Below are 15,469 nucleotides of genomic sequence, written 5' to 3' on the forward strand. Positions count from 1 at the left end.
TTTCGCTTAGGAGGGAGACCCGCGATTATCACTTTGTCGCATGTGTCTCATTGAAAATGAATGGAGGAGAGGCAATGTCGCCTCCTGTGTGTCAAGCCCAATAGGGGTGGGGGGTGTTCTGTTTGGCCTTGGCCCCCAAAATGCCTTGAGACGGCCCTGGTTGCGTGACAGAGTTTTGAAGGTGATCTGAATTGTATCAGATGTATAAATATTACATGTGTATAACTTATTGTTTTTTACTGGTAAAAACGTGTAGTGGAGATAAATCTACCTACATTTTACTTTTCAAACATTTTTCTTTATTTTCTTATTTTTATTTTACTATTTTCCTGTCCTGTCTGTCTCATCTTCCTGCATCTCCTCTAAACTCTCCAGAAAAATGGCTGCTTGGATTCTTACTTTTTTACCTCATCAGTTACTTTTGAGCAGATCAAAGGGATCTTCTGAACGCAAAGCGGAGCGCACGTTTCGATGCTGCGCCAGTGAGGTGAAATCAGCGCAGCACATGGTGACTGAGTGCGTCAGGCACGATTAAAAGACAGAACACCGGAGGATATAAACGGACATGAACGGTCGTGTGTTAATTATAGTTTTTTGGTTGCGCCACTGAGAATGTGCTGTGCGCAGAACGCAGCTGCCTGGAGCGCACTAATGCTCCCCTATTATTTGATCCCTGTCTCTGGATGAAAAACCGGACATTATCAGGAATACAAGACACCCCACCCCCACCCCCCACCCCTCCAGACAGTGAAAAGTGAACATGTACACGCAGTTTATGGAAAATTTAAACACGAAACGGGAGACTGTCTTAATTGCGAGACAGAGCTTGGTCACTTGGCTTGCTACTCTCCAGGCCAACGCATGTTGGCACGGAGCACGCAGGGTGTGGGGTGGTGGGGGTGTATTCAAGAGTTGGGGTTGCTAAGCTGTTGCTTGGCCCAATCTTCTAGCCAGGGGCGCTGTAAAGCGGTGAAAGATTAGGAAGATTCTAAGGGCCCACAGCTGTCAGGGGCCCAAAAATGTTGTTGAATAAAAAAATTAAGTTTAAAAATCACAAGTACTTTACTTTGCAGTATTTTTTCTCATTTAAGACATTGAACAAAAAATCTTTTAGTCTTTATGAAATGTATATTTATTGAGAGGTCCCTACTTTATTTTGACTAATTAATTTTGGTGATAAACACATTGTTTTTCCACATAATGATAATTATATATATATCAATCAGTAAAAATGTATAGATTGTTTTTGATGCTGGGTAGGTTGAAGCATTGTTATTTAGTCTGTTAACGTAACATAAATTACTGTGAGATTATTACTGTGAAGCACCTTTTTGAAGGCACCATACAAGAAAAAAAACCCTCTTCATCTACTAAACACCTTGAAATGAAATGTTTTGAATCTGATTGAATTATGGGAGGTTTTACAAGATGTAATTTGTTTATGTAGTTTTTAGAACACACCAAAAATCAGTAATTTCCAAATAATTCATCAGAGAGCAAAAATGAAACAAAAGCTGTTAATAATTGTAATAAATAAACTTAATATAACACTGAACACAATAAAATATGAAGAAATCCAGTATTGATCGTTATTGAGCATTATTATATCACTGTAAAAAATAAATCTTGCTGTGTACAATCAAGGCTGAATATATTTGTAGCAGTTTTGTTGTTGTTGAGAAAAATGGGTTTCTAGTGACTTATATACGTATTCATGCAAAGTTGTCCAACTTTAAAATTTTATGTAACCCTAACTGACTCTGGTTTGAACTGTGAGCTTATTCATTTTGTGTCTATGATGAAGCCATGGAGACTTAATAAAGAAGTCTCCTTGTGAGCAGTGAATCCTTATTTTTTGTCAGTCATACAGAAATACTTGATTTCAAGAGGAAAGACAGCTGAAAATGTAGTTATGTAAAGCTTTGACACAACATGGAAATTTAATTAGATATCCAAATTTGAATTTTATCATCAAATAAAATTTTAGAATAAACACATTTTAAGGGAGTAGTAGGGAAAAGGAGATTAACACCTTTCAGCATGTGCATTTCCTGCTTTTTCTAGCAGTGATATTGCTAATTCTGTTGAAGGAGATTCACTGTTTAATGAGAGACAGCCAGTGAAAATGATATGTAAATAAGTAAGAATGCACATAGACCTACATAATTAAGCAAAACTGAAACACTAAATAAAGTATTTATATATTATATTTTTTTCTCCCTTCGAATCTGGGAGGGTGGAACCCCAGCTCCAGCTATGGACGAGCCCCCAGGGGGCCCAACTTGATATTTTTTCCATGGGGCCCAAAATCTCTGGCAGCCCCCCTGTGTCATGATCCGCCCCGGCCTCCCTGACTGTGTCTCTCCTGCCCTGATTAGCCTAATTGTTCTCACCTGTCCCTGATTACTCTGCCCATGTGTTCCTGATTCCCTTGTGTATTTATACCTCCCTCCTTGTTGCTGTCTTTGTTGGTTCATTGTCGTTTGTGCATGTTCGTTCGTCCTGTTGCTCCCGTCCTACCAATTAAACATCTTTTATTTTTTACATCCGTCTGCCTGCTCTTCTGCCTCCTGGAACCCACCACCACACATGGTCTGCCACCTCCACCCGCAGAACATGACAGAATGAACCGACCAAACCTGGACCTGTGGTGAGCTAACACCTGCTTCTGGGGGATTTTTTTTTTCTTTTTTGTCCCCTTCAGCTGTGGGAGATTTCTGGCCTGGAGTTTGTGTTTTCGGCGCATCCTACCTGTTCTCGGGGTGGTCGAAGTTCCTCTGGGAGATCCTGGCGCATCCTATTTGTCTTCGGGGTGGCCAGGGTCATTCTCCTCCTGCTGTTTTGCCCCGTCCCATTCGTCTCCTGGAAGCCGCGGATCCTGGAGCCTCAAGGGAATTACACCCCCTACGCACGCCATTATTCTCCGGTGTGTTAGGGCTGGTCTCCCCGCTCTTCTCCGGTGGATCCTGGAGCCTCAAGGGAGCTACACCCCCTACGCACGCCATTGTTCTCCGGTGTGGTAGGGCTGGTCTCCCCGCTCTTCTCCGGCTTCCCTTCACCCGAGCCTCCGCCGATGGACCCAGCAGATCGGGATGTGCACCTGCTCTGATTGGGATGTCGAGTACCTGCCGCCGAGCTGGGCTTCCACGCGGCGCTCCCGCTGCTCGACCATTTCCTGGTCCACGCCTGCAGGTTCTGTGCCTGCAGGTTCTCCACGCGGCAGTTCCTGCTGGGGCCTATGCCTGCTGCTGCAGTTCCTGCTGGGTCCCACGCCTGCTGATGCAGTTTGTCTCAGTGTTCCTGGTGTCAAGTCTTCGTGAGTCAAGTCAAGTGTTCGTGTCTCAAGTCAAGTCAAGTCTTCGTGAGTCAAGTCTTCGTGTCAAGTCAAGTCTTTGTGTCAAGTCAAGTCTTCGTGTCAAGTCAAGTCTACGTGTCAAGTCAAGTCAAGTCTACGTGTCAAGTCAAGTCTATGTGTCAAGTCAAGTCTTCGTGTCAAGTCAAGTCTTCGTGTCAAGTCAAGTCTTTGTGTCCAAGTGTTCGAGTCCCAGTCAAATGTTCGAGTCCCAGTCAAGTGTTCGAGTCCCAGTCAAGTGTTCGAGTCCCAGTGCCAAGTCTTTGAGTCCCAGTGCCAAGTCTTTGAGTCCCAGTGCCAAGTCTATGAGTCCCAGTGCCAAGTCTTTGAGTCCCAGTGCCAAGTCTTTGAGTCCCAAGTCTTCGAGTCCGAGTTTCCCAGTCTGAGCTCGAGAGACCCTTTGTAAGACGGAGTGCCCCCTGATCTGAGAGGCCCCTGCTCCGCGTCCCTGGACTGAATTCGTGGAAACGTCTGTTGGTCGTAAGACGGAGTGCCGCCTGATCTTTGAGGCCCCTGCTCCGCAGCCCCAGACTGTGTTTGTTCCCTGGTCTTGTCTTCTGTGTTCCCTTGTCATGTGTACCCTAGTCTGGTCTTCGTTCGTGCCCGAGTCTCCTGTGCTCTGTGGCTTGTGGGCGTCTGGTATCCGCCCCTTAAGGGGGGGGTACTGTCATGATCCGCCCCGGCCTCCCTGACTGTGTCTCTCCTGCCCTGATTAGCCTAATTGTTCTCACCTGTCCCTGATTACTCTGCCCGTGTTCCTGATTCCCTTGTGTATTTATACCTCCCTCCTTGTTGCTGTCTTTGTCGGTTCATTGTCGTTTGTGCATGTTCGTTCGTCCTGTTGCTCCCGTCCTACCAATTAAACATCTTTTATTTTTTACATCCGTCTGCCTGCTCTTCTGCCTCCTGGAACCCACCACCACACATGGTCTGCCACCTCCACCCGCAGAACATGACACCCTACCCCTAGCTACCACCGCCCATGGACGGTGCAGAGGAGTTGGCGCTCTTTCTGAATCACCACGGCACAGCTCCGTGAAAGGCTGAGCAGAGGATGCTTTTGTCAGGGCTTCTCGTTAGGTGCTATTTCACCCAAATTTCTTAAATCACTCACTCCAGCTTGCGCTCTTCTGCACCCATTGGCCGTGGTTTCACTGGATTGCGTCTGTGACATGTGACAGACTTGCTCCGAGCTCCCGCAGCTATTACATTTTTCACCTCGCGCACCCCCTAGCGGCAGCTCGTTCAACCCCAGGGGTGCGCGCACCACACTTAGGGAATCCCTGGATTATTGGATCCAAACACCAGAGAAGATGGCATACCACCTAGTTGAACCATGTCTTCCTCTGCCTTCACAGGGAAAAATAGCATCACAGTCAGCCAAATGACTCTTCATCTTTATTCTTCCATCCTCTATTTTCTTCTTCTTCTCCTGCTTCATAATTTTCTGTAATTGAGCTCAAAATCCCCAAAGAGAATTACGTATCTAGCCTGTGTTTATTTACTGGGATCCACACATAGAAATGGTGAGTTGTCCACACATTTGGCTAAATGGTCTCTTGACTTTGTTGAAGTCTCACTGTTAGCCTTTGCCGTTCCTCCAACATCGCCAGCACTGACAGTTTCATATCGTCCCCTACACAGTTTTAATACCCACCAGCCCTCTCTGCTTCTCTACAGCGTGTTTTTGCTTCCACGATCCAAAGAAAACAATCAGTGCTCTAATATTGCCTTGTATCTGCTTTCCTCTGTGAGATCCATTCATCTCTGTAGACGAAGCACAGTGCCACACTGTTGGAGAGAGGACCTGAGGAGGTCAAGATAATTTAGCTTAGCCTTCCCTCTTTCGCAAGCCTGCCTGACTTGTAGAGGAACAAGTCTACTTCTGAGCAGAACTTGAACGCCTATCTAGAGGATTCTAAGTGAAGTGGTATATTATTAGGAATTTTGAAGTTGTCAAAACCTCACTTGGATTTTATTTGTGTTTAAAGGAAAAGTAATGAACAATTACCTTCTTAGCTGCTTAGATCTTTGCTTCCTGTTGCTAGCTCAGTGCTTAACTTGGACAATTAGTGATTCTGAGCAGATCAAGCTAACGTCTAGTTCTAGCATGACCAGTATTGTTTCTCACAGTAAATTGTGTGTAATTTTTGTCATTGTCAAACATGTTTTGAAGGTTCATCAACTTGAGAGAAAAAAAAGCCTTTTTTGTTTATTTGTTGGATTGTTTTGCTCCTTTTAAAAATTATAAAATCTCGGTTGAATGCTTGAGGTTTTAAAAGTTCACATTTAAAAAGACTTCTGTAAAAGTTGATTTTTATCAGCATTTGACCCATCCTTACTTCAGTAAGGAGCAGTGGGCTGCATTTGTATCTCACCCGGGGAAGCTTTAGGGTTCAGTATCTTGGCTAAGGATATTCAGCACACAGCCCGCCAGGACTGGGGATCGATTCAATGACCTTCGGATCATGGGACAACTGCTCTCCCCACTCAGCCACGGCCACATCTAATGCTATACTTTTTTACTTGAGTAAAAGTAAAAATGTAGTTATTTCAAAACTACTTAAAGTAAAAAAGCAAACACAATAAGATTTTTTTTTAAATAACATAAAGCTGTGCCACAGCACATACACCTCCCCAAACAAGCACTTTTACTATGGGCCTGAACTACTGATGGTATATAAAAATGTTAATGTTGAATAAAAATTGGGATAAATTAGGCTACAATTTCAGCCACATAGGATATAACAGAACAGACTCTATTGTCATTACACATGTAAAAAGTACAAAGCAACTAAATGCAGTTAGCATCCATCCAGAAGTGCCTAGCAAAAATATAGATATAGCCAATCTATAGCCAATGGTTTTACGGTTTCTGATATATACGTCCATTAAAGTTTAATGCATTCACATGTATTGCAAATACATTAAAGAACAATATGTGGATCATGGACGTAATTTTCACTTTAGAAGTGGAGGGGACGGGGGGAGGAGGGGGGGTATCTTTACAGTATGCTCTAATGGGAAACGGGCTTCAACACAAATGGTTGTTTTCTGCTTGGTCCTAGAGTTCAACCAGTGTCAATTTAATATAGTGTAACATTGTTTTTGGATGGTAAAAAGTGCAGGGGTCAAAACTTGACTTTGGAAAAAGTGGGAGGGACATGTCCCCCCCCCCCCCCCCCCCCCCAAATTACGTCCATGTGTGGATGGTACAAACCAACTGGGTATTAGAATTGTAAATGCCTAAAATTATTATCCAACAACAATAAAATTCACTACCTTGATGGTGCAATTAATCTAAATGTGTTTATTGAGTTTTGATTGAGAAGACAAGCCCAAATGTACTAGTACTAAATGTACTACTAGAGTAGAAAGCAGATAATTGAGGTAAAATTCACTATTACTATTACTACTTACCAAAATGTAAGGAGTAGAAGTGAAATGTTGGTGTCACGAGCTGAACTCAGAAGACCCGTAATGACGCCAAACACAGTTAAAGTATATATATATAAAAGAGTCTTTTATTTTTGGTGGCGTTACCAGATGGGCGAGGCAGGAGACAGAGTCAGAGGGCAGGCGTGAGTCAAAACCAGATCGGCACAAGCAGGTACAGGGAGCAGGCTGGAGACGTGGTAGAAGACAGGCGAGGGTAGTGATGGCAGGCAGAGTTCAAGGCAGGGGTCAGGAAAAAAAACAAGGTCCGGAGGCAGAGATCAGGCAGGGTGGATGGCTGGAGAATTTACTGGCATGAAGTTTTCAATAATCTGGCATAGACTGGATAGCAGGATGGTTCTTTTATAGCAGGGGAAGCAGGTGTGTGAGATGAGCTGAGGAGTCAGGAGCAGGTGAAGTGGATGAAGCTGATTACAGGAACAGGTGAGATGAATGGAGTTGATGGTGGTTGCCAGGGAAACAGGGCTTGTCAGGAGCTTGGTGAGGGGACCAGGTGAGCTGAATGAAGGCTGAAAAATGAGAGTCATGACAGTTGGCTAATATTTGATTACTCTAGTAAATAAGTAGAGCATAACTAAAGTCCCCACATCTCTTTGAAGCATTAGATAAGCTTAAAAAATAGTTAACAAAAAATTCTAATGAATATGGAAATGTTTGAAGAAAAGATGTAAGATTATAACATTGCATTATTATTACCTTATTATTACAATTATTTTATTACTATTATTAATTTACATTAAACTAAAGCCTTAAATACCACTCCCCACGGGGATAAGTCAAATGCGGAGATGAATTTCACCCGTGTCTGATGACTGATGGAACCTGACTTTAACTTTAAACCATTTTCTCATTGCTTGTTTCATGGTGAGGAAGTCAAAGGGTTAAGTAAGGACACCGTAGGTTTAATGGCACGATATTATGTCTAATGATTCACCTCCTGTCTCCTGAGCCAGAAGAAGGTGGATTCGTCCCGCTGTTCGTTCCAGGATTTTTCCCCTTTAATTTTAGTGAATCATTTTCCCATGTTTCATCCATTCAACAGGTAAAGAGACAGTTTTTCCTTTGCCACAGTCCACTAAGTTAAGCTGTCTGGCTTTAGGTGGCAAAAACACTCTACATGAGCCGAGTTTTCCTTGAATCTAGCGCTAACGTATTTTTCTAAACTCTGAAAAGTGAAGGTGGAAGCTGATGACTTAATCGGTGAGCTGTATATGCATCGTTAAAATTATGTTACAAATGAGTGTTTTTAGCAGCAGAAGGCTTAGGTTGACTTGCCTATTAAAACGGACTATGAGAGGAACGTTAGAGCAGGATAAGATTCTGGACATAGACGAGAGCTTCCTTTTTTGGCTGTTATTGTACATCTGAGATGTGTGCTGTCCTCTCATAATGTTGATGTTGGATTCTGTGGTAGTATATCTGACTCTAGTGCCAAATACAGCATAAAGCAATTAACAGAGAGAGGCCACAAGTGTGGCTGGAACTTTAATAAGCACAGGAACTTTCCATAATTTAAAGGTTTATTCAGTTTTAAAAGCATGTGAAAAGGTCGAAAGTCAAGAGCTCCTGATTACTTCCTCTTACCACCTCTCTCATTCTGTCACAAACACTCGTCACTCTCAGCAGCTACTGGGGTTCAGTAAAGCCTCTCTTTGTGAGCGTGGACTCAACAGTTTAAATGTTGATTGAAGGAAAAATCACAGCTCACATGACTGACTTTTATCCCTGAAAGTTACTTTCGTTTTATACTTCGGTTATTTTAGGGGAAATCATTTCAGGATCAACCAAGCAAAGCTGACATTCGCTAGAGAACACTTTGGTGTTACGACAGTCCCAATGCTTAAGTTGATAAAAGACTTTTTGGCAGCTAAAGAATTCTGCACTCATGCATACAAACTGTTCTCTGGTGTGTAGAGCTCACGGACGGCCCGATCTGAAGAAGACAGGGACACCCTCTGGGATGCCTGGGGCTCATGGAGCGAATGCTCTCGTACCTGTGGAGGCGGAGCCTCATATTCTCTGAGACGATGCCTCAGCTCAAAGTAAGACCAGCTCTTGTCTACCTATTTGTTGTTTTTAACTATAATTTTGTTCTTTTTTAGCTTTGAAATGTGTTTTTTATTTGTCCTCTATCATGCACAGCTCACTGTTTGTTTCATACTTTAATAAATTAGAGGTCTCGGTTCTATTTCAGAGATTTTGTTTAACTGATATATTTTCTGCAGTTTAAAAAAAAGTGAAAAGGCCCCCTCTATCCAACCACTCTAATACCCATTGTATCATTTCATCAAAATACAAAACAAGAACATTTGAAACAAGGTTAAAGGGCTGGTTAAGATACTTCGAATGGTGTTGTTGTGAAAGGGTGTTAACATCTGAAATAGTGGGTTATTAGGATGGTATATAATAACTTGTTTTGCCTTAATTGCTATTAGAGATCCAAAAGTTTGCTATAAAATTTAAATAATTATTGGCCAATTTGTTAATGAGGTTGAATGTGTTGCCAATCTGTACCCTTATTTATTTATAGAATAGAATGGAAAATCCCTTTGAAGTCCCTCAGAGGGGTTATTTTGTTTTCACCACACCAAACTTGGTTTATTAGCAACACTTGTATACTTTGGCCAGTGGCCAGTAGTCTTCTAGTTGTGTTTAACTCAGATGCAGAAAACTTTATGAACCATTGGTCCAGATTAGAAACTCTTTTGTACATTAATTGCGTGTTTATCTTCGTTATTCATTTTCTTGTTCTTTTTTTACAATTTAGTAAAAAATAATGTTTTTTACCTGACATGTTTCAGCTGGTATCTCTAGCCATGATCAGAGATAGCTGGTGATGGTGGCATCACTGTCTTTAATCTGCGAGCAGCAGAGGACAGTGTCGCCCTCTACTGCCTGCGTCCTCCTTGCTGATGAATTCTGTCCCATGCAGGATCCAATGTAAATACTCCATTGTCTCACAGAGACGATGGAGTATTCACATTGGATCCTGCATGGGACGGTGTCATCAGCAAAGAGTAAGTGTGCAGTAGAGGGTGACACCATCCTCTGCTGCGCACAGATAAGAGGAAGTGACGCCACCAACACCGGCGATCTCTGGTGATGGCTGCAGGTACTAGAGTGTATTTGACCCCAAACCATAAATTCATCATTGACAATTAGACCAGCCGATGTGTCAAAGTCTCACAATCATCTCAGTGGGTGATGAAGTGAAACGTGGTTCTGAAACCAGGAGACTGCATTAGTTAGGAACAAACAGCTTATCATCTTGTTTTGTTTCTCAGGAGGAACTGGGACTTTGAGCGTCATGGTTTTTTTTCACCCTCACGTCAAAGTCACCTGGTTGGAAAGACTTGGAGCTAAACTTTGTGAGCTTTGAGATTAAAGCTCGGGGTCAAGTGTTTACTGGGCAAAGTGGCCAATTATAACTGGGCTTGATGGGCTAGCAGGAAAAAAAGGACAGAAACACAGAGAGGGTATGTTTTCCACTGAAATGTTGTCACATTTATAGGCTGGGAAATAGCAGCAGGGTGACTTCACTGCATTCCTCAATTTTACAGTTCCCAGAATACATTGCTCACTAGCTAAAGGTAGCCAGTGAGCTTTGCTGTTAAAATCACCACTTTTGCACTTTCAAGAGGGAGCCACCAATGACAGGAGCAGCACACATGATTTTAAGGTCATAACCAGAGGTACCAGGTGGAGTTGGCATTACTGCATTACTATGAATCCATGCTGCGGAAACAACAGACCATCAAAACCTCACCTCAAAGGGCCAGACCCACCCCCTGTATTCCCCCATAAACACTGAGGCCAGTAGCTTTCTCTGGAGTTCCTTTCATGATGCGAGCAGCAACCACTTCTCCCTGCTGCCCAGAAAACTTTGGTCAGGCAAGCCTCAGAGCACTACTGGCTGCAAAACCGATTGATGTGTTAAGAGGTGTTTGGGGTTTAAACTCCATATGGGATGTGGACAGAGTGTATAGAAGTACATCTACTTGCTTTTTGGACCTTACATCCCAACCGCTGCATGGGAATGGAGGGAGCAGTAGCCTGGCCTGGGGTGGCAGATAAAACAGTGCAATTAAAAACAGCACAAGGTCTGTTGTGTGAGTGTGTGTGTAATTTCTTTGGCTAGAGGGGCTGGAAATGAGCCTGCAAAACCCTCCAATCCAATGTCGTTCCAACTTTTTACACACACACACACACACACACACACACACACACGTGCACCATGCAAGGAGCTGACTGCCTCTGCTGAAACACGCAAGAGTTGATTAGGACACCGATCACCTGGCCCTCATTAGTCTTATCCACACAACACTCTTCACATGATTAAAACCTCCAGCTCGTTGTTGGTTTGAAACAAGTGTGGACATATGGATTAGGTGCCACTGAAAAGAAAAAATGTTGTTCTTAAATTTATGAGGCTTGTGGATGGCAAATACATCAGATTTTTTAAGAAGTTTTCCCATTAAAGAGGCCAACCTCAGCTTCATTTTGACCAACACCAAAAAGACACTTTCATAAGACACACCGTGGCGGGAAGTCAGGGTAATAATGCCGCCATGTTGTGTCTTATGAAAGTGCAGTGGCGGTATGGCGATGTGGGAATAGTGCAGCAGTCTCGCCGCCAAGCTTGATTGTAATATTGACGCAACGGCAGACTTCTGAATGAAGATTTCGCCTTCGCGCAACAGATGGTGGTGTCATGATTACAAGTGGTCAAGCCTCGGCCGGCAAACAATGACAGTGAAATTGAAGACAGGCAGTCAGTTTTGCTTTTGAAAACAGAATCAGCTGAGACGGCTAACTAAAGCGACGCAGAGACACTGGAGCTTTAGAGCTGAAGCACAGATAGACGGTTCACGAGAACTGTGAAGGACAGTCTACAGTGGCTTCAGTGAAAAAAGACAAGTTACGTCGAAGCTGGAAGGATGTGCATGACAGCATGGAGACCACCCCGTGCACCCTTTAAACCGCCATCATGTAATCTTTTGTGAAAAACACATGATCATGCCACATTACTGCCACACGCTGACTACTTATGAATGACCAAAGACTCCCTACATTGCTTTATGAAAGAGTCTCTTGATCCCCCTCCACTAATTTGAAATAAAGATGAGCAAAGCACTAGTTAATTTCCACTAGATCTTTTCCCCTATTAGATCAAAAGAACAGTTCGTTTTGTACAACTACTACTATAACATTTTACAACCTATAACAGTGTATTGATAAAAATGAAAACATTTTTTGGGTTTCAGCTCGACTTAATCTTGGTTTAACGTCTATAGACGATCTCTGAAGCTAGAGAGAGTTCATGTTACAAGTACTCTACTCTTACTCTGGCAAAAAAGTACCAGGATTTAAGTGTGAATCCAAATTTTCTTGCCTCCAGAGTTTTAAAGTCGTAGTAATTCCCTACTAAATGGGACAGTCCTTCAAAAAGCTGAATTATCATCTGTTGGTTGTTTTTTGATAATTTTAGTACAATTACAATAAAGTGAATACTTTAATAAATAATAAAGTTACATACTTTGGTAATTGTTTCTACTTATTTTAATGCAATAATGGAAAAAACAAACCATAATACATATTACATCAACTTATGATCTATATAATTCTAGAAGGTTCACCCAAAGACAGACGGATGTCTTGAATATTCATCCAATGAGCTCTATCTCTTTTATTATATTGGAGGAACCAAACATGTACACAAATACACAGCCTGCACTCAGTTTAGCTCTTACATCTTACCCCAAAATTCCACTATCTCCGCTCCGGTCCGCCCCCGCTTTCCGCTGCCGCTCGCTTCCGAACTCAATTTTTACTGGTACCCGCTCTACAACGGCTCCGCTCCGGTGCGGAGACCTGAGGTGCGCAAACAGGCATGGGCGGGATTTTTGAGATCTTGCGATACAGTCCGAGCAATAAACGCGGAAGTTAGATCCAAACACCCGTTGTGTGGGAGAAGCATAGAAATGAACTGTTTAATCTGTCCATCATTTGTGTTGAGAGATCAGCAGTGTTTGAATCAACAAAGTGTGACTACTTTGATAGTGTAAACTGTATTTATGGCTTACTTTTGTGCATTTAAAGTTCAACCACCATTGATAGTTGTTAAAAGTTGTTAAACCTGTGCATATGAAACAAAAAACGCTTTTTGTTTATCGATTTATTGTGAAATAACGGAAGTTGTGCTTGCTCCCTTTCCTGTTGGGCGGTTGTGATTTCTGTCCATTGACTGCAGAGGTGCTCCGGCGTCCGGCAAAAATAGAATGGATCCTATTTTTGCCGGATGGCAGAACGGCGGGCGGCACACTGCGCCACAAGGCCGCAGTAGTGGAACAGCTCTGATTGACTACAGCGGGACAGTTTTTGCTGCGGAGTTCGTGCCGGAGCGGAGATGGTGGAATTTTGGGGTTAAGAGCATTGTTGTGACATTTGCAAACGAGCTGATTCTTTTGAACGGCTCATAAACATGAACGATGGGAGCCGAGTCGCGGCTGGGCCGGAGCCGTTCTTTCTGTCTGTCTCTTTTTTCTATGCGTGTTTCACACAGATGCACACAAATTAGCTACCCCGTGAGACAGAACCGTTATAGGGGAGGGGCGGGCCTGATATGATGATGTGATGCTCACAAACGAATCGAATCTTTTGAACGGGTTTTCAGAGTGAACGATGAGAGCCGAGTCCCTGTAGAAAGCCGTTCATCTTGTCTTCCGATAACAAACCTCCCTGGAAGTCGGTAAAGCACACCCGCTCAAACCCCACCATCCGCTGTGACGGACATGGGAGGAACGCTTCCCAACACCGTGCGCCCTCACGGGCACCGGAGGAACACGTTGCTCTCAATACCCCCGCTCTCTTGGCTTCACTTTGTTCAAAAGAGCCAGTCTGTTAAACGGCTCTTTGAGGTAAACGACCGACTACTGAACAGCTCCCATGAAAGAGCCATGAATCCCATCGCTACTTAAGGGCAAGGACACGCTGTTGAGGAAAGAAATGTTCATAATTGGGATAAAAAAGATCAGTGGTTCAAGTGAGGAGTAAAACATTCAGAAAAAGGATTTAAAAACTAGCCTGTGGGAGGGGGTTGATTTGTAAACAAGCTTGCATTAACAAATATCTCACTACAGCTTAAAAGCATTGTTCTCTGCCTTTTTCCTTTTAAATTAATGACGTTCCTCAGACAGGAAGCCAAAGGGCCTTACTTGGACCTACGTGGAACACCAAGAGGTGGCAAAAATATGGATTTCCAAACCAAAACAGGGCTCATTCAGGCAAAGGTGCATTTTTCGGGCATAATTGCTGGCACCCCCACCCCTACCCCACTCCAAAAACCCCAAAAAGATATGACCTCAGTTTTTGCCATAACTTTTTCTATTGAAGGTTATTATGAAAGGATACTGGGACCATGCACACTCTGCTACATTGGAATTTAATTCCTTCTAACAAGCAGAGTTTCAACAAAGATGTCCTGCCTGATATCAAAACTTTATTGGAATTGCTTTTGATTATTTGTTCTCCCAAGGGACTCAGAGATGTAAATGAAAGTGAAAGGAGGTAAATGAGAGGGAGAGAGAGATGGGGGCAAAAAAGTTCATGAAAATAAATTATACAAGAGGTACAGCTGCAGAAAGAGAAAAACAAGGGACACACACAAAAATACAACAGAACCAAGATATCACCACACCAAACTCCATAAGGACAAATGTCAGTAACAATGTTTCCTATTAAAAAGCACATGGTGATAATTATTTCATTTAGTACCCAAGGGCCTGGGCCACAGAGAGCGAGCTACAACACCCAGACATGAAAACCACCCATACACAAACAGAGGGAGGCACCACCCACTGGCAGGAGATGTGGCAGGGGGAGGATAGGATAAGATGTTGTTGTGACCCAAGATGTCCCAGGAGAGGCAGAGTCCAAGATCTGACCTGACAGATAAGCAGTCGCACACATAAACAATCACACACTCCCACCCTCATGCACAACTGATGAACACATCCAGCCTAAAGACACAGCAAGAATGAACACCATACACCCACTCACACTCCCCATACACACCCTGGCCCTGCTAAATGAGAACAAGGGTGTGAGAAGACCCCAAATCTCACTCTTCCTACATTTGAAGTAGGGCAAAAACAATCAAAGTATCTATAAATTTGAATGCCTATCTGTAGGTAAGATTCTGAGATATCCCATAGTATGAATTTTCACATCTGAGGGATAGGGCTACCCTTTGACGACACAGTGTGTCCCATTACGTCTACTGCTGAATTTGGTGATTACAAAGTCAGGAGCAAATGAAAAGGGGAAATTCATTTTATTCCCTTTTCCTCTCTTTTTTGAAAGTCTAGTTTGTATATTCCTGGTCCCTGTGGGAGTTTCCACCCCGATCTTTGGTACCTGTCTCTCAGCTCATGGTCTTTGAAAGTCTCTTGTTTGGGTTCAGGCCCCGTGACTCGCTGTTTGGCTTGGCAGAGGGGACTGTCTGGATTCGTCGCAGCCTCTAATGTTCTTGCCATGCCACACGCGCCACATCCACTCCCTGCAATAATACTGTAAAAAATCTTTAAGCTTTCACTCCAGTGTTATTCCAAACTCTTTAGACGTTGTCTCCAATCACAATTCCAGTTTAACTAAGGAACAGGG

At 43.2% G+C, this 15,469-nt stretch overlaps 1 protein-coding gene across 5 annotated transcripts in view; it reads left to right on the forward strand.

The window, feature by feature from the left end:
* Positions 1-15,469, forward strand: part of adamtsl3 (ADAMTS-like 3) — a 193,177-nt gene that overhangs the window by 128,505 nt on the left and 49,203 nt on the right. For 4 of the 5 annotated variants that reach the window (XM_015946509.3, XM_015946510.3, XM_054747523.2 and 1 more), the window contains one exon: positions 8,723-8,850. In XM_015946509.3, the coding sequence (XP_015801995.3) occupies positions 8,723-8,850 (128 nt within the window). Of the gene's footprint in view, positions 1-6,543; positions 7,851-8,722; positions 8,851-15,469 lie in introns of those variants that run through there. The other variant, XM_054747522.2, reaches the window with a different exon arrangement.

This window comes from Nothobranchius furzeri, chromosome 2 (assembly GCF_043380555.1).
Source record: "Nothobranchius furzeri strain GRZ-AD chromosome 2, NfurGRZ-RIMD1, whole genome shotgun sequence".
Lineage (NCBI taxonomy): Eukaryota > Metazoa > Chordata > Actinopteri > Cyprinodontiformes > Nothobranchiidae > Nothobranchius > Nothobranchius furzeri.